The 17,081-nt window shown below is 31.4% G+C and overlaps 12 protein-coding genes across 12 annotated transcripts; 4 read left to right on the plus strand and 8 right to left on the minus strand.

Annotated features, from left to right (window-relative positions):
• Positions 1-57: 57 nt before the first annotated feature.
• BmR1_04g07625 (hypothetical protein) lies at positions 58-2,657 on the minus strand (the record flags this gene model as incomplete). Its single annotated transcript, XM_021482619.1, has 4 exons — positions 58-863; positions 884-2,260; positions 2,282-2,447; positions 2,469-2,657. The coding sequence occupies 4 exons, from the start codon at positions 2,655-2,657 to the stop codon at positions 58-60; spliced, it is 2,538 nt and encodes an 845-aa protein (XP_021337819.1).
• Positions 2,658-2,672: 15 nt separating this feature from the next.
• On the minus strand, positions 2,673-3,040 carry BmR1_04g07630 (Iron-sulfur assembly protein IscA-like 2 mitochondrial; the record flags this gene model as incomplete). Its single annotated transcript, XM_012794669.1, has 2 exons — positions 2,673-2,850; positions 2,871-3,040. The coding sequence occupies 2 exons, from the start codon at positions 3,038-3,040 to the stop codon at positions 2,673-2,675; spliced, it is 348 nt and encodes a 115-aa protein (XP_012650123.1).
• Positions 3,037-4,129, minus strand: BmR1_04g07631 (hypothetical protein; the record flags this gene model as incomplete). Its single annotated transcript, XM_021482620.1, has 3 exons — positions 3,037-3,297; positions 3,318-3,393; positions 3,414-4,129. 3 exons carry the CDS (start codon positions 4,127-4,129, stop codon positions 3,037-3,039), a joined length of 1,053 nt encoding a protein of 350 aa, XP_021337820.1.
• Positions 4,130-4,321: 192 nt separating this feature from the next.
• BmR1_04g07640 (DEAD/DEAH box helicase) lies at positions 4,322-5,930 on the plus strand (the record flags this gene model as incomplete). The annotated part of the gene is made up of 8 exons (XM_012794671.1): positions 4,322-4,744; positions 4,767-4,984; positions 5,010-5,115; positions 5,136-5,197; positions 5,219-5,503; positions 5,524-5,638; positions 5,659-5,805; positions 5,826-5,930. 8 exons carry the CDS (start codon positions 4,322-4,324, stop codon positions 5,928-5,930), a joined length of 1,461 nt encoding a protein of 486 aa, XP_012650125.1.
• Positions 5,931-6,023: 93 nt separating this feature from the next.
• Positions 6,024-8,026, plus strand: BmR1_04g07650 (succinate dehydrogenase (ubiquinone) flavoprotein subunit; the record flags this gene model as incomplete). The annotated part of the gene is made up of 4 exons (XM_021482621.1): positions 6,024-6,096; positions 6,118-6,269; positions 6,352-6,943; positions 6,966-8,026. The coding sequence occupies 4 exons, from the start codon at positions 6,024-6,026 to the stop codon at positions 8,024-8,026; spliced, it is 1,878 nt and encodes a 625-aa protein (XP_021337195.1).
• BmR1_04g07655 (50S ribosomal protein L27) lies at positions 8,090-8,487 on the minus strand (the record flags this gene model as incomplete). The annotated part of the gene is made up of 2 exons (XM_012794673.1): positions 8,090-8,250; positions 8,271-8,487. The coding sequence occupies 2 exons, from the start codon at positions 8,485-8,487 to the stop codon at positions 8,090-8,092; spliced, it is 378 nt and encodes a 125-aa protein (XP_012650127.1).
• An 81-nt stretch (positions 8,488-8,568) lies between these two features.
• Positions 8,569-11,757, minus strand: BmR1_04g07660 (hypothetical protein; the record flags this gene model as incomplete). The annotated part of the gene is made up of 1 exon (XM_012794674.1): positions 8,569-11,757. One exon carries the CDS (start codon positions 11,755-11,757, stop codon positions 8,569-8,571), a length of 3,189 nt encoding a protein of 1,062 aa, XP_012650128.1.
• Positions 11,947-13,831, plus strand: BmR1_04g07665 (hypothetical protein; the record flags this gene model as incomplete). The annotated part of the gene is made up of 2 exons (XM_012794675.1): positions 11,947-11,999; positions 12,022-13,831. The coding sequence occupies 2 exons, from the start codon at positions 11,947-11,949 to the stop codon at positions 13,829-13,831; spliced, it is 1,863 nt and encodes a 620-aa protein (XP_012650129.1).
• Positions 13,870-14,030, minus strand: BmR1_04g07666 (hypothetical protein; the record flags this gene model as incomplete). The annotated part of the gene is made up of 2 exons (XM_021482623.1): positions 13,870-13,980; positions 14,001-14,030. 2 exons carry the CDS (start codon positions 14,028-14,030, stop codon positions 13,870-13,872), a joined length of 141 nt encoding a protein of 46 aa, XP_021337821.1.
• BmR1_04g07667 (Uncharacterized protein CG5902) lies at positions 14,173-14,560 on the minus strand (the record flags this gene model as incomplete). The annotated part of the gene is made up of 3 exons (XM_021482624.1): positions 14,173-14,294; positions 14,318-14,471; positions 14,492-14,560. The coding sequence occupies 3 exons, from the start codon at positions 14,558-14,560 to the stop codon at positions 14,173-14,175; spliced, it is 345 nt and encodes a 114-aa protein (XP_021337822.1).
• On the plus strand, positions 15,035-16,453 carry BmR1_04g07675 (hypothetical protein; the record flags this gene model as incomplete). Its single annotated transcript, XM_012794677.1, has 2 exons — positions 15,035-15,457; positions 15,479-16,453. 2 exons carry the CDS (start codon positions 15,035-15,037, stop codon positions 16,451-16,453), a joined length of 1,398 nt encoding a protein of 465 aa, XP_012650131.1.
• Positions 16,454-16,584: 131 nt separating this feature from the next.
• On the minus strand, positions 16,585-17,080 carry BmR1_04g07680 (conserved Plasmodium protein, unknown function; the record flags this gene model as incomplete). Its single annotated transcript, XM_012794678.1, has 3 exons — positions 16,585-16,744; positions 16,765-16,986; positions 17,007-17,080. 3 exons carry the CDS (start codon positions 17,078-17,080, stop codon positions 16,585-16,587), a joined length of 456 nt encoding a protein of 151 aa, XP_012650132.1.
• Between the last annotated feature and the right edge of the window lies 1 nt (position 17,081).

Consider the following 17,081-nt stretch of genomic DNA (forward strand, 5'->3'; position numbering starts at 1 on the left):
TAAAATACTACTATATTACATTTAAAATTAGTTAGAGGATGGAATCTAGATATTACTTTAGAATTTTACATTTGCACCCTCGAGCATACTGTTGTTTGGGTTAATGGAACGAGAAAACTTCCTCAACCCTTTATCAATACAATTTGGCACAGATGAAGAAACATATTTCTTTCTTAGATACTCCAATACACTATTTAGTTGTGGCATGAAGTCCGCTCTATCAACATTGCGATTTTTACTAGCCTTAGTAGCAGCTTCCAAAGCCAATCCCGCAAGGGTCGGTACCCTAGCTTTATCAAGGTCAAAATTTGTGAATACTCTTGGCAGATTCGTAGCAAGCAGTAATAGAGCAGATCCTCCATAACTACGATGGCTAATACACTTATTTACCAAATTAATGCCACCGATTTTTACATTCTTGTCTTTATTGTATTCGTCCAAAATCCTCAATAACTTAATCCCTAAATTGAGAACTTTTGACGTGGAATTTTTATCCATTTTACTTGTGTTACACAATTCAAATATTCTTTTTTGAGAGATTTTGATCCTATATTGCCGTGGATGATTGAACTTCAAAAGCTTTACAATTTGCATAATGACATTTTGCAATTTATCAGAAAATGATTTCAAGTTATTAGTATTGCTTGAATAATCTTTTAAAAATGATTTAACAAATGCTCCAAATAGTGATATAATAATTTCTAAAGTGATTTTTTGATTCAAAATCCCGGTCTTATTATCAGCCTTAATCCATGAATTTATATATATTCTAAGCATTTCCAAGCAAGTCATTCTCCTCTCAATGTGCTCAAATGACCATTTAGATGGAGTGGAAGATCTTAATTTCTTTACAAATGGATCATCTAAATCATTTACGACTTACCTCGCATTAATATTGATGTAATGCCATATTCATCCAACACAACATCTTCTTCAACATGATGTGTTGTTTTGAAGTATTCTAATAAATTTAAATCGGGATCAACTAGTTCATATAATAGGGATTTAGGTAAATAAATAGATTTTTCATTCCAAATTATAAATCCTATGGTATGAGCTAAACCAATCTCTGGACTAGATCCTGAACACATTACCAATTTCAAAGCAAGTTTTGAAAGTAATTTGTCAGATTTTTCATGATTTTGTGCTTTCAAAAGAACTTTTGATATTCCTTTCATAATTTTAGAGTCAGATATACAAGAGTTATACCATTCTGAAACCATGAAACACGAATGTAAAGCTTCACTTTGATAATAATTAATCTCATCCTTGAATAATTCAAACTTTTTTGATGACAATAGCCTGTTTAGGACTTTAGCATATATAAGCGCATTTTTACCATATAATTTGATAGTTTGCTTGGAAATTATGGACACAATATTGAAGCTGTAACGTTTACTGTAGTTTGCAAACCACATGAAGAAGTCTACACGTTGGATAATTTCATTTATAGGAACGGAAAATGTGATAGAATCTTCAATTGACAAAAACAATTTATACAGTCTATTATCAACATCTGCGGCATAGATGTATTCAAGAATGTCAAAACTAGAAAATGATATATTAATAGATGATATAAGGCGGTGACCTAATAGCGTTGAAAGTGTAATGAATGAATTCAGTATTTCATTAGAATGTTCCATTTTACCAAGAATCGATGAAATTGTGTTAAGAGATGATTGTGATACTTCCATAAGTGTTCCTTTAGGACACGCTAAATATTTTATAAAATCTAATCCATTTTTAAAGAAATTATATATACCATTAGGCTTTTCTATAGATAATAGTAATATTACTGGCGAAAACAAGATAGCTATAAATGTGATTTCATTGGATTGATATTTTGTAAAGATTTCAGAAGAAAATAGATACCAAAGATTAAAAAATTCATCAGGATTATTTAAATATTCAAAAGCGGCAAACCATGAAATAGGAATTAATGGGTATAAATTGGAAACCTTTAAAAGATTCAATTTAATCCTTTCCCATAAATCATTAGATTTTAATTCAAAGTGATTCTCTCTCGCTATCAATATTTCTGTTTGTAAATCTTCAAAATCCTTAGGGATATAATTAATCTTGGAAGAATCCCTTGCAATCAAAAATAAAACAAGAGAAGCACATTGAGTGAAAGGAGGCCTTTTAAAACAAACTTGAGCTAACCTTTCAATTAATTCAGAAATTCTTTCATCACTCATCAATCGAATCATATCCCCCTGATGAAACGCAAATGACCCCCAAATCATACCAAGCATAGAATCTAAATTATACAAATGATAACCTTTAACTTCCCTCTTAGAATCATTTTTGTTTACATCTGTGAATTTGAAGAATACCTTTAGAATTTCATCAGGGAAAAGTAAAATTTGCCATTTTTTAATAGTTAACGATAAGCATATTGCGAATCCTATTCGAGCAGAATGACGGCCAGATGATATACCACGAATCTAAATTTAAAATGAACTTACAAGTCTATTCAATAAATAATTCAAAACCTCATTATTCTTACATAGACTATTTTTATATTTAGTACATACAACATTATCAATCTTATTCTTGGAAACAATTTCTATAATGTCAGCAATGGCCTTTGAACGACTATCGACATCATTTCCAGCTAGGATTTCCAAGTCTTTCAAAAGCTGAGAGTTAACCATAATTTATTATTCCTATCAAGCGGTTTCAAAGCTGTTTCCGCATGAACATTCGGAATACACTTTGGGTATATCTATTAATATAAACTTCCTAGCTACAATACTGGTAACATAATCAATTTTTGCTCCAGAAACCAACATGATACTATCATCATCGGCAACTACAGGCATACAATTCGGGAGCTCTGATACAATTCTACGTTAAATAAGCTAAACCTCAAATTATTATATGGATTTGCCAACGAAAAGTTGTATTGAAACCCAGAACAGCCACCACTTGTTACTTTCAATTGCAATGCCTTTTTATTTCCGTGCTTAAAATAAAGTTCTTGCAGTTTAATAATTGCAGATTTAGTTGCCAATAGCATTCTACTGACCCCATTCATTTATGTATGGCACTCTTTACTGCCAAGTCTAGAAAGGGTGTTTGATTTAGAAATGGAATATTGGCAATTATCCCCGATGGAAACACATTTTCTAGTGTTTTTTCACTGTGGTTATTACCAAAATTATCACGTGTATGCAATGTATCATTCATTTTCCAAAATGCCCATTGTTTGAATTGTATTTCAACTAAAGATATATTTGATTTTACTAAATTCGATGCAATCTGAAATTTGCCCCGTTTGATCTTTATCTTTGCCTACATGAACCATATCTTACGTTCCTAAGCAATTCTAATCTAGATTCTTTCAATTGACACTCACAATAATTAATTACAATCTTCCACCAAACTTGACTAAATTAAATATACTCTACTTCTTTTTTTTTAAAATGATTTTACTAATAACAAAATGTAACATGAGCACTCCTATCTCGCTTCTATCCGCTGTTTTGAATTCCGAGTCCTCTGATTTAATGGATGATAATGTTGTTTCTGAACATTTTAATACCATTTGATCTTTAAAAGACCCACCATTACATTGAGCAACGCCCATTACTATAATATTATCTTCTATACTTAATTCTTTATCCTCAATATTTTCTTCAAAATTTATCGCAGATGAAACATTATTACCATTATTGATTTTATCACTAACTTCTTTTATATTGCTCTCAAGATTTGCATTTTTATCAACTACAATATGATCCACAAATTTATCACATTCTGAACTATCAAAAACTTCAAATGTATTTGAGAATTCTTCTAAAACGTATTTTTGATCAAAATTCCATTTCAGCATTTCTAATGACCATATAATGTCCTTATTAAAAAAAGATTCTACACATTTTGTAATAACTCTTATAGAAGCTTCTCTGTGCAATTCTCTGGTCAAATTGTCCATATTGAAGAATTTATCTATGAACAATAGTTTCAACTTAAGCTGATATATTTTAAAACAAAAATCTAACTTAGCAATCCCAATTACAGTTTTTTCTACGATATATGAATCTGAAGGTGTATCCAGAATTCCAATTTCCGATCTACCTACACTGTGCCAATTTTCTGTAATCAAATTTTGTTTTTTTTTCATATCACAATTATTATACTGTAATGTACAAGTAGATTCTGATGATGTTTTAGATTTTGGACTTCCGCTATTTTTGCTTTGTAAATTGGAACCTAAATGTTTAAAATAAGTTTACAGCAGAGAGGGTTACAAATTTTTCTTGATAATATTTTTCTAGAACCGTCAGGCATTTCAGGCGATATTGGGGTAGCGCCAATGTCACATATATTTAGAGAACTATGTTATGGAACGAAGCTATCATTAAAAAGAAATAATAATTACGTTTATAAAGAAAAAATTGAAAATGATATATCAGGAAAATCGAACAGTGACTTAAGCTCTTCCTCAAATGGTACGGACCATGTAAAATCAATTGGATCAAGCCACTTTTCAGATGAGCCTCCATCAGAATCATATTTAAAAACCCAAAGAATAACCATTACTAATCCGCAAAATTCAGAAATACCTGCAAAATGGCCATTGCTGCTCAATTTCTCTCATCTGAATAGCCTTCTAACATCCTTAGGCAATTTGGATTCTAAATCTAATTATAAATTACCAAACTCCGCACCTAAATGGCTATTTAATAATATTAGAAATAATATGAATTTATCATTAACAACACCAATCCAACAAATTGTAATTAATATTATAATACTAGGGCATACCGGCAGCGTTGTTAGGATCTGATATACTGGGCATTTCGCCTACTGGTTCGGGGAAAACATTAGCATATCTAATTCCATTATTAATTAAACTCCAGGCATTCAACATTAGCAATTGGAATCCACAAAAACTTTCGATACGATCACTCATTATAGCACATACCAGGGAATTAGCCCATCAAATCGATAAAATTATTCTCTTACTAACAGGTTTGTTTTTGGTAATGTCTAGAAAAAAGTGGAATAAAATGTTCAGTTTTACGAAAAAAAAACACCGAACTTACAAGGCTTGACATTTGTATATCAACTCCACTAACATTAATAAAATTACTTCGTGATGGAAATGTAATATAATCATAATTCAGATCAATTTGAATTATTGTAAAATATTAATCATGGATGAAGCGGATAAATTGTTTGATTTGGGGTAAATTCATTTTATATTTAGCTTCGAATCACAAATAGATGAAATCTTATCATTTTTACCAAAAGAAAATGTTCAAAGGTTACTATTTAGTGCTACAATGCATGGAAAGGTTAGAAAGCTAGTCAATTCAATTATGATAGATTATTATAAAATATTGGTTGGAACTGAGAATGCAGCATGTACTAATATTGCACAAGAACTTATTTGTGTAACAAATGAAGCAGGGAAGCTGTATACACTTCGGCAAATGTTTTTAGATGGCAAATTGCCACCCCCAGTACTTGTATTCATAAGTTCAAGGGAAAAGTCAGCAAACACTAACTTAGAGTTGATAAGGTATTTAAACAACTTGCCAACGATGGGATACAAGTTGCTAAACTTAGCGCTATGTTAAGTAAGAAGGAACGCGATGCTACAATACAAGCTCTGCGCACAGGGATGGTATGACACTAGATATATAGATTTGGATTTTACTTTGTACAGATATTTTGGCACGTGGAGTTGATTTCCCTCAAGTATCATGTGTGGTAAATTTTGATATACCAACAAAAACCCAGGTTTATATTCATCGAGTCGGTAGAACCGGAAGAGCTGGTAGAAAGGGGAGGGTTGGAATTATGTAATTTAGGCATTAACATTTTATACCATTGCAGACATTCCAAAATTGAGGCCATTAACAAGAATAATGAAACTATCAGAGTGCGAGTTACCCGATTTTATACTTGAATTTTAAAAATCTAATTGTAAAAAATGATTTAATACATTAGTATAGACACATGATTGATTCATTCATGATTACTGCAACTGTACCCCAGTTGGCAATTAGATGATAGTTTCTAATAGAGCATTAAAATTTTCTTTCCATTTAAAGATATCGGGACGTCATTTTTCTAAGACTGGTAAATTTACACATAATATAGCATATAAAATAATTGACCACAAATTTGATGCCCTTGTTATTGGAGCTGGAGGAGCTGGACTTAGAGCGTCATTAGAACTGTCTTCTTTGGGTTACAAAACAGCATGCGTATCAAAAGTATTTCCTACAAGATCACATACCGTTGCGGCACAGGTTTGTATTTACACTATGCAAATACAACTGCATGCAAATCCACACTATCATTGATGTTATTCTATAATGATTAATTATTTAGGGCGGAATAAATGCTGCTCTAGGAAATATTTCAAAAGATGATTGGAGATGGCATGCGTATGATACGGTTAAAGGTTCGGATTGGCTTGGAGATCAGGACGCCATACAATATATGTGTAGAGAAGCTCCACAAACCGTAATAGAATTAGAAAGATATGGACTTCCATTTTCAAGGACACCAGATGGACATATATATCAACGAGCATTTGGCGGCCAAAGCTTGGAATTTGGGAAAGGTGGACAGGCATATAGATGTGCAGCAGCAGCGGATAGAACTGGCCATGCAATGCTGCACACATTATATGGCCAATCACTATCATATGATTGCAAATTTTTTGTAGAATATTTCTTATTAGATTTACTAATGGACAATTCCGATGTACCTAGATGCATTGGTGCAATATGCCTGGATATATCATCCGGTACTATTCATCGTTTCTTATCTAATAGTACGATTATCTGCACCGGTGGTTATGGAAGATGTTATAAATCTTGTACATCAGCACATATTTGCACTGGAGATGGAAATGCTGCGGTTTCCAGAGTCGGGTTACCATTACAAGATCTCGAATTTGTTCAATTCCATCCCACTGGTTTGTAATATCACCAATATAGGTATCTTCCCCGCTGGATGTTTAATTACCGAAGGTTGCAGAGGTGAAGGTGGTATATTGAGGAATTCTGAGGGAGAAGGGTTTATGGCTCAATATGCACCCACTGCTAAAGATTTAGCTAGTAGAGATGTTGTTAGTAGGGCGATTACTGTTGAAATAAATGAAGGCCGTGGATGCGGTGAAAACAAAGATCATATACATTTAGATCTAACTCATTTATCACCAGAAACTATTAAGGAAAGATTGCCTGGAATATCTGAAACGGCAAAGATTTTTGCTGGGGTAGATGTCACAATTCAATATATACCAGTATTGCCAACTGTACATTATAATATGGGTGGCATTCCTACCAATTGGAAAGCTCAAGTTTTAACTAAAGTTGGCCAAAATGAGGTCATAGTCCAGGGACTGTATGCTGCTGGTGAATGTGCCAGCGCAAGTGTTCATGGTGCCAATAGGCTTGGAGCAAATTCACTTTTGGATATTTGTGTTTTTGGCAAGCGCGCCGCTTTGACTATTAAGGAAATGGTTAAACCTGGAGAGAAACTACCACCGCTCCCTCCTGATTCTACTGAACAAACGATACAAAGGTTTGATTCCATTAGATTTTCTAATAGTCATGATGGAATCCCTACATCTCAAATCAGAGATAAAATGCAAGATGCTATGCAGTTACATGTGTCTGTTTTCAGAACTGGTGAGAGTCTGAAAAAAGGCGTTGAAAAGATTGAATCAATTTGTAGAGAATTTAAAAACGTAAGGATCTCTGATTCAAGTTTAATATGGAATACTGATTTGTTGGAAACGTTGGAACTTGAAAATCTCTTAATGTTATCATATCAAACTGTTGTATCAGCTTTGGCCAGAGAAGAATCCAGGGGCGCTCACTCTAGAGATGATTTCCCTGAGCGGGACGATCAGATGTGGAGAAAGCATACTTTATCATGGGCGAAACATAGGAATGTGGAATCTACTAAAATTGAACTGGATTATCGCCCTGTAGTGGATAAAACACTTGATAGTGAAATGGATACTATACCACCTACTAAACGAAAATATTAGACTAACATTCATAACATAACACAAAAAATTACACCCACAAATACTTAATTTTACGACATCATTTTAGGAATTCCATATTTTACTTATAGTTGCTATCATAGGTTCATCTTTTTTCAACTCTTCCAATGCTTCTTCCTTGTCTATTACACTTATCTTACCATGGTGTACCCTTACTACACCTGGTCTAACTGCGGAAATTGTAAAATCTCTTCCCATAATTGTGCCTAAATATAATATAATATACCATAATCAGGTTTAAACTTAGCCCCCCGCTGTCTAATTATTACATTACCAGGGTACACATAACTATTACACGTACGTTTCCATCCTAAGAAATTTGGAGCACTGTCACGCCCATTTTTAGTATTCCCAGTACCAGTTTTATGGGCATACAATCTAAAAGATTGAACAATGTAAGTGAATACCAAAGTGAAATTGAAAAGGACAAACAAAAATCGCATAACGACCCCATTCAACATACAATTCCCCTTTATCTATAACTATATCACTAATCCATAATTAAATTGCCTAGATTAACCAAACTATATATTCGTTAGAGATAACACTTTCTTATTTCTAATGTTAACTTCTGCATTGTAAATGTACCTCATTGTTTCAGCGTTCTTAAATTCATTTTCGTCTAAATTAGTTATTTCGTGAATGAATTCCTTAGATATCAATTCACTAAATTCGCTGATTAGTTTATATAAAGTCGTATTTTCCAACTGCCCTGTTAAATTCTTATATTTTTTTGTTATTTCCAATTTAACCAACAGTAGACACTCATACTCCATTTCACTAGCAACTAATTCTCTCTTATTTTCAATAGGTAAACTCTTAATCTGCCTCAAATATTTCCCCAAAGCATATGATATAACGTCCGTAATATTATCATTTATGTGTGGAAATGGACCAAGGTTAATATATTCTACATCTCCATTGTCCTTTCTAATTTCCGCATATTCAATAACCATTACTTTAAAACTATCATTAATAAAAATCGAAATTTTCCTATTAGAACATTTAGTTTTATATTTATAGGGAGATGTCATTTTATTTTGAATCCAAATCCCTATGATATCATGGATGCCGGATTGTTTAATGATCATTTTCCCTATCTTTACGTTTCCAATCTTAACATCTGGTGAAATTTCCGATTTTATTTTATAATAAACAGAACCTGGATTTTCAATTATTTCAAAAATATCTTCAAACCCTCCACTATTTTCATCAATATCAGCATATAAAACTCCTCTTAAGATCTCATTCTCTCTCAGTTTACAACTAGCATATTCATCGCTAATTCTTTCAAATGTATAGTTTGAATTTTGCAAAAAATGTTGTTGATCGATATTCCAATATTTATATTTTGTAGAGGTGTCAAATATAATCCTTTTAGAATATTTTTGAGGAGTACGCGTCAAATATAACGAATAGATTGTAACAAGCCGTGCATTTGAGATATATACTACTCTGACATTTCTTTTAATCAATTTTCTATCTTTAACAGTGGGATCAGATAGCAATTTATGCTTCCAATAGACATTTGAAATAAGAATGAAATCATGTTCATAATAATATATCTCATCCTTTTCATATCCATATTCAGATTTAATAAATCCATATGTACTTTTATCCAAGTATAAGTCTATAAGTATTTTGGATTTACTTGGATCCCATACTGACAACCATTTTGGCTTTATATCACACACATTGTATTTAGTGACGAGTCCTAATGATTCACCGTCTGGCTGTATCATATAGTCTATATAATTGTACCTTCCTCCATCTAAAAGTATAAACTTAATTATAACTTTATTATCGTTATATTTTGAAATTTTAATTGAAACGACAAACCCTAATGACCCTAAAGGGAATACTACATTGCCTATTTTTATTTTTCCTAATCGATGGGTATATATTAATTTTGGATTGAGGGATATATATATAGATCCAAATTGTTTGTAAATTTTGTAACTAAACTGAATAAATGATGATTTATTCATATCTTCATCAGAGTGACTCACACTATCTATGTCAACTTTGCAGCCACAGCATTTTCCACAAAACATCAGATTTTCAGCTAAAATTGTATCATTAATATAATTTTGTTTGCAAATACACACATTAATTACCTTCCCGGCATCCCACATTTCACCTTTATATATCATATTGGGAATATTCAAATTCACAGGTGCAAGGTATGCTTCTTTAAGTGTTTCTAACTCATGGTAAATTATTGAGCCATCCCTGGAATATTTTACTTTAGTAAAAACATTGTCAAATTTGATAGAATCCTTCCTTTTATATAAAAGATGATTCTTGCGGCCAAGTGAATCTATGGTAAATATTTCAATAAAATAAATGACTCCATTGTAAATCACTCTAACTGAACGGTATATATTATCTGCTTCATATAAAACTTTAACATTACCAAATATAACATTACTTATATGTATATTCTTTAAGCAATTAGGAAGGTAAGTAGTTTCATTACCTTTAATCTTAACATCAAAGATATTATGGTATTTTTTTGGAGAGTTAAAGTCAAGAGTGTGATATGTAATACCATCACGTGTATAAAATGATATACAACTATTGATTTGATTCCAATTATCAATTGTTAACGGATGATATTTTCTCATAGAAAAATATTTATTCCCAATGGTTTCTTTGGATTGTTCAAAATAAATTACTCTGCTGATACTTTTACATGTAAATTCCTCAATTTTAATAATCTGTTGTCTTTCGTGTATTGTAAAGGAGACTATGCGAGACTTTATATTTTCATTAATTGCAATACCAACATTTCCAAATATAACAGCACCGATTATGTTTTCCCCATTATTGATTGCTGGTCTTATAACCACCCAGCCATAAAAATCAGACAATGTACGTTTCAATTGCGAATTGAAATTACTAGTATCCAACGAATTTAAGTCACATATCACAAAATTTATATTATTAGAAGGAATTTGTATTCTGTTCAATTCGTCATTCGAAATATTGTATTTAGATAAATCCACGTATTCGATAGGCTTTTTGACTATATCATATTTTTCAAAATCAGTCAAAAATATTTCACCATTAGGTTCATTTAAACTTATTGTTTCACAAGCATTTAATTTATACATATAATCGGCAATTTTATTGAAGCTCGCATTCCAAATATTATTAGGGCAATGATCATATTCATCATCCTGCTCACACAACAAACCATCTTCCCTAAATTCATCAGAAGAATCAAATTCAAATGGCTCCTTAAGGATTGCCAAATTCAAATCTTTAATGTGTCCAGTACATGTCTGTGTATTTTTATCTTCTTTGGGATTCAATGTTTCAGCATTATCACCTACAACAGTTTGAGTTTCAACATTAATATTAGATCTCAATTTATTCTTTCTAATATTAAATTCCGATTTTTTAGGGAGGCAAAAATCAGAATTATCGCTTGTTGTAATATCAGGGTCTACTCCATCAAGGCACACTTTAGACCCTAAAAATATATTTCCATCAGATGATTCCGACAGATGAAACCGATTGGATTCTAGATTTTGAGAAGAAACACTAGCTACACATTCATTATCGTTGATTTCATATTCATCAGATTCTTGAAATTCTCCTGAAGATGAAGCGTCCTTTGATTGAATATCAAATGCTATAGAATTTATATATATAAATATAAAAGTACAAACAAAATAAAGACCTCTATTATTACGGACTGCTTTCATTTATCGACCTCGATTTTGTTATAATCTAAGTTCTTAAAGGTAGCGCTAACAATGTATAAATACAGCCATAAAGTTCACAGCTACTTACATAAAAACTACTTAAAATATAAATATTTTAAAACTGTCCTACATATTTGTGATTCTAAAAATTATACATTACATTAGATTCATTACATGTGAGGCTGATAAATGCAAAGGGGCGATTCCTCCATCTATTGTTCCACAAACTCAGAAGTAATCAAGTAAGATTATACTAAAATTTAGTATCTGCACTAAATTATTGCATTTAAAAAGTGATAATAAGACTGAATATTCTCGTTTGATTGAACTGGCCATATTACAATTCAAATGGAACGTTGCTTCATCATCAGAAATCTCCTCATTTTCAGCGTTATTGATTGATATTATTACTAACAATACAATCAGTTTGCATTATGTTGTAAAGTTTTTGGTAAAAAGCGCTAAGCCTAAAATTGGAGAATTTAGTGACATATTCATTCTGAATACAAGATTTGAGAATATGCAACAATATAGTAGTTATATATCAAATTTATTGAATAAGTATCCAAATAAGACGAGTATTACTGGGAATGAATTCCATATTGTATCCGAGTTGGCTAAAAATCACCCTTCATTACGTTATACTTTCAACAAAATAATTGGAATATACTCTAACACTACAAACACTAGTTTAAAATCATTTATTGTTGCATTAGATGACGGAACTTCTATAGATTTAAACTATGCTCAATGCCTCTCAAATATTACATTATCATCTGATATATGGAGAAGTAAGCTTTGTGATATAATAGTGGATATCTATAGAACTTTTCCAAATTCTCATGATATAATACTGAATTCTCTCGATGAAAACTTTCCTCACCATTCTTTCCCTTTAGAATCACATGTATCATACTTGAAAATATTTATTTCATTATCACATCTACTCAACGATTCTCGTCTGAAACTATATCGCATTGTAATTAGCGAACTTATACGAATGGATTCTGAAACTCAAAATTTACAAATTAGTCCAACAGATAAAGGCGTTCCACTAAAGTTGGATGTTCTTATGACGCTTCTACTTCAGGATCTTGATTTTATACTAAAAGACCCAGATTTCGACTCAAATGCTTTCGTATCAGAAATTTTTCAAATATTAAAGCATAACATACATACTCTTTCAACTAGTCAAAGTGTACAATTTATTTTCATCTATATTTCATCTTTGAAACCCTACTACACTGAAATTTTATTACAAAATTTATTTTCAATACTTTATGATGAAGCTCAGTTATTAGATTGTAGAATCGCAGCAACTGGTTATATCGCATCATTAATTTGCAGACAACAATTATTATGTGATACATTTATCATTTTTACATTTGAGTACCTTTTAAAATTTCTTGGGAAATGGTCTAAAAGGGCGAAAGATAATAAACATATTCCTTCAAATCTTATAAAATCAGTTTTTGAGGCATGTATTAGGATAATATATTTTCATGCTGATCCAGTATTAACAAATATTAGAAAATATGAGATTCTGAGATTGTTCAGCTCAATTATATATGGATCATTGGGCACATTATTAAATTGCAACATAGATTTACTTGAAAAGGCTAAATTATCAATCATGAGAATAAATGGTCCAAATAAAATGCTTAGGTTGTTAAAATATCTAGGTGATCGCACAGAAAAAGGTTCTAATTTACAATTATTACATCTACCATTTGATTCATGCAATCTCGTCTATACTAAATATTATTTAATGTTAAATTCGGACCCAGATCTTGCTAACACTTTATCAGGTAAATATATATCAGACTTTCATATTTACCAAGATTTAGTTGTTGGAAATATTGAGTATGACTGGGAATCTAGATCAAGTGATGTGCCTAAAAAACGATTTTCAAAATATGGTTCATCCATTTCCAAAGATGTGGATGGGTTAGGAGATTTTCAATTACTCAGAGCGGGATTAACAACAAGTATTTTTAAACCACAAAGCAAATCACAACTAGATTATTTACTCTTATCTGATGCATATAAATACTCTAAAACCTTGTATAATTGAAATTGCATGAGTAACATACTTAGTAACTACATCGTACATTATAATTTGGCAAAATCTTCGTAGGATAGTTTAAATTTAGCAGATTGGTAGCGTTGAACTTCCATGTCCTCAATTGCATCATCAGCTCCACGATATCCGCTTTTTAAAATCTAAATAAATACATAAATACCAATTGATTTATAGCCTGCTCCTTTGTCATGTTATGTTCTATTGCTACTTCTGGTAGATATGTAGATGAATATCTATATAAATTATCATTTACTTTCGACCACAATGAGTGAATGATATAGAAATGCCATGGGTCCCAACAGTCCAATCAAAAGGATCGTTACATTTATACGTTAGAAAAAAAATACCTCATAAGTATGTAAAAGTGAAATGTGACAAGTCAATTTTTTTATCTCATCCGGTCCAATAGGAAGGAATCTACTATCGCGGAAAGCACTAGCTGCAGCATAAGATTCTTAATTACACATCATTCCCTACTTAATTGAGCAATAGGAACTGGACTTAAGGTACCAATACACCCACGTAATTCAGCAGTTTTAGTAACGGTCCATGTTACAAATAAAGGGCATTCAATTCCCTCATTAATTAGGGTATTTAGTTCAGAATCCGAATTTTTAATAGGAATATGAAGCTTAATTAAGAAGTACATACCTTTAGATGCTGTAAAACTATGGAAAAACATGAAGCGCAAATTTTGGATGTAATTCTAGAAAAATCCATTACTCATATCAGTTGTATTAGCTTATTAATTATACAATATATCTTTCTGAATGATATTGCGTTATATTATATGACATTAAAATATATTTAATAAATTTGTAAACACCATGTCAAGACGGAACAAATTAAATGTTAAAATGTAAAAGCTTGAAGAATAATTATTCTAGACCTATAGTTAGTGGACAACAAACATTTTACAAAAAGCACAATATACCTGAAATGAGGGCGATGAAACAAAACCTTTAACTATTATTTAATTAAAAATATTTTATTATACGGTTGGAACAAGTGAACCCAAAATTATATAGTAAGAGGTTAGATTCAGTGAACATTTAGCCCGACGTGGATCTATGCACATTACTAATAATTGGAACATGTAAGCACATGTAATAAAAATTGAATATGATAACATATGAAGAACTAGGATATCACATCCATTAAAAAATTGTTTTTATATTTAAACTAGCAATCGAAATGAATCTGTTTAAAGACAAAAGATTATATACTTATATATTTTTGATATGCCGAATCGTTTTATGCGCTGCACATTTCATCGTTTCTCTTCACTCTAAAAATAAACTAAGCTCTTTGATACGTTTGACACATGATGAATATAAACAACTAGACCTTTCTTTAAGTTCCGTTAACACTAATTCTGACACAACTATTGTTGACAATCTAGTAATCAAACTTGAAAATCCAAAAACTGGAGGAACATTTTCAAAACCACATAGTTCATTCATTCTTTTATCCTTGTACGTAACTCACTTTATTAATGCTAAAGCAGCCCGTTCTATCATAATCTACTCAACAATATCATTTACACTAATGGTTTTAAGAATAGCAATTATCGCCTTTCAATTAATAGAATTAAAAGGCTGTGAAGAATTTAAAAGGGTAAAGTTTATATTAATATAGAAAATTGATAAAATTTCAAATGTTACTACTGCTGTAGGGTTGAATATATTAGCCTTGGGTCAGGGGATATTTGGCATTTTTTTCACTAGTCAAATATGTAAATTAGAAACAGAACAACCGCATTTGTTCACTAATGGAAATGCTAATAACATATTTTCACATTTTGGAGGATGTGACATTTACTCATCTGTGATAATAGCATCTGTTCTTTGTTGGGTTTGTAGTTTACCAGATTCATATATATTAATCGCAAACATTTCTAGAAAATTCAGATATACTACTTTCTGTTCAAGTTTAAAGCTTATATTAGGGTGTTCAATTATATTTTTAGGCATCTTAACCCTAGATATTGCAAACTATTGTTCAGCCGGGGCTGAACTTAGCAATCAATTATCTATCAGATCAAAATCACTCTATCCAAAATATGATATGCATGATTACCTTTCCGAAACAATTTCAAAATCATTAGCTCAAAGGGGAGTTTCAAGTATAACCGGTAGTGGCGATATTGGTAGATTGATACATAAATTCCCTGATGTTAGCGCTTTGAATGATTTACACCTGAAGTTTGAGACTAATGATCAAGTGAAGAATGTTGCATATGCACTGGCATCAATTTCATTCGTTTCTGGAATTATAACCGTAGGAACTGCTTCTGTAGGAACCTCGTTGGCATATTTTAGAAGTAAAATATTGGCTGTGTTCAATTTTTGTTCATCATACATCATGGCATTATCACACATATTCACTTTAATATCGACAGATTACACTTACACCGGAGCTTCCTTTTATTGCTCATATGAGAAATACTTTCCGATATCATATGTTATGTCATATGAACAAAATACACTTTTTAATTGGATATGCACTTTAAAACATACATCATTACTGTTCATGTCTGTCGTGGCATGTCTTTTTTTCCTCAGTGTCGCGGACATGATCATCCTTTTCATTCTCCTGTTTAGATCAAAATAAAGGGAAAATAAGCCCACAATGTTAAATATTTTTAGAACAAAACATTTCAACTCTTGTAATTTTACAGCTGAACTATTCTACAAAATTATACGTCAGTGAACAATCTTACAACAAAAGCATATCAACTGATATCATTTTGGAATAATTTCATTCAACCTTTTAGTACATATATTCCAAATATTTATAAATTTACTGGGGGTTTTGCCATATAACCGTATTAGAGTTCCTATTGAACGCCATATTTCGACAAAATCCTGAATCTGCTCATATAAATTTAAATTTCCAAGATATCTAAATGGAATTTGAAATACCTGGTGGAGTGAGGAATTCCAGTTTCAGACGATTCCTCCAAAATCACATTTGTGAAGAATAGTATAGCGGGAATGTTATGTAAGTGATATTTGCTACAAATATGAGGATATTTCCCACAACTGAATTTGGCGAAAATAATTTTCCTGTATTCCTTATGTGAGTGATATAAATCATTAGCAGTTACAGTTTGAGCGACATTAAGATAAGTTGATTGAAATTGACTAAATGAGAACCAAATTACTTCGATGCGATATCCCAATTGGCGTAAAAGAGGACGATGTAATCATCTTCTGGAGGAAAATTTGTAATATTCATG

Source organism: Babesia microti, chromosome IV (assembly GCF_000691945.2).
Source record: "Babesia microti strain RI chromosome IV, complete genome".
In the NCBI taxonomy this organism is placed as follows: domain Eukaryota; phylum Apicomplexa; class Aconoidasida; order Piroplasmida; family Babesiidae; genus Babesia; species Babesia microti.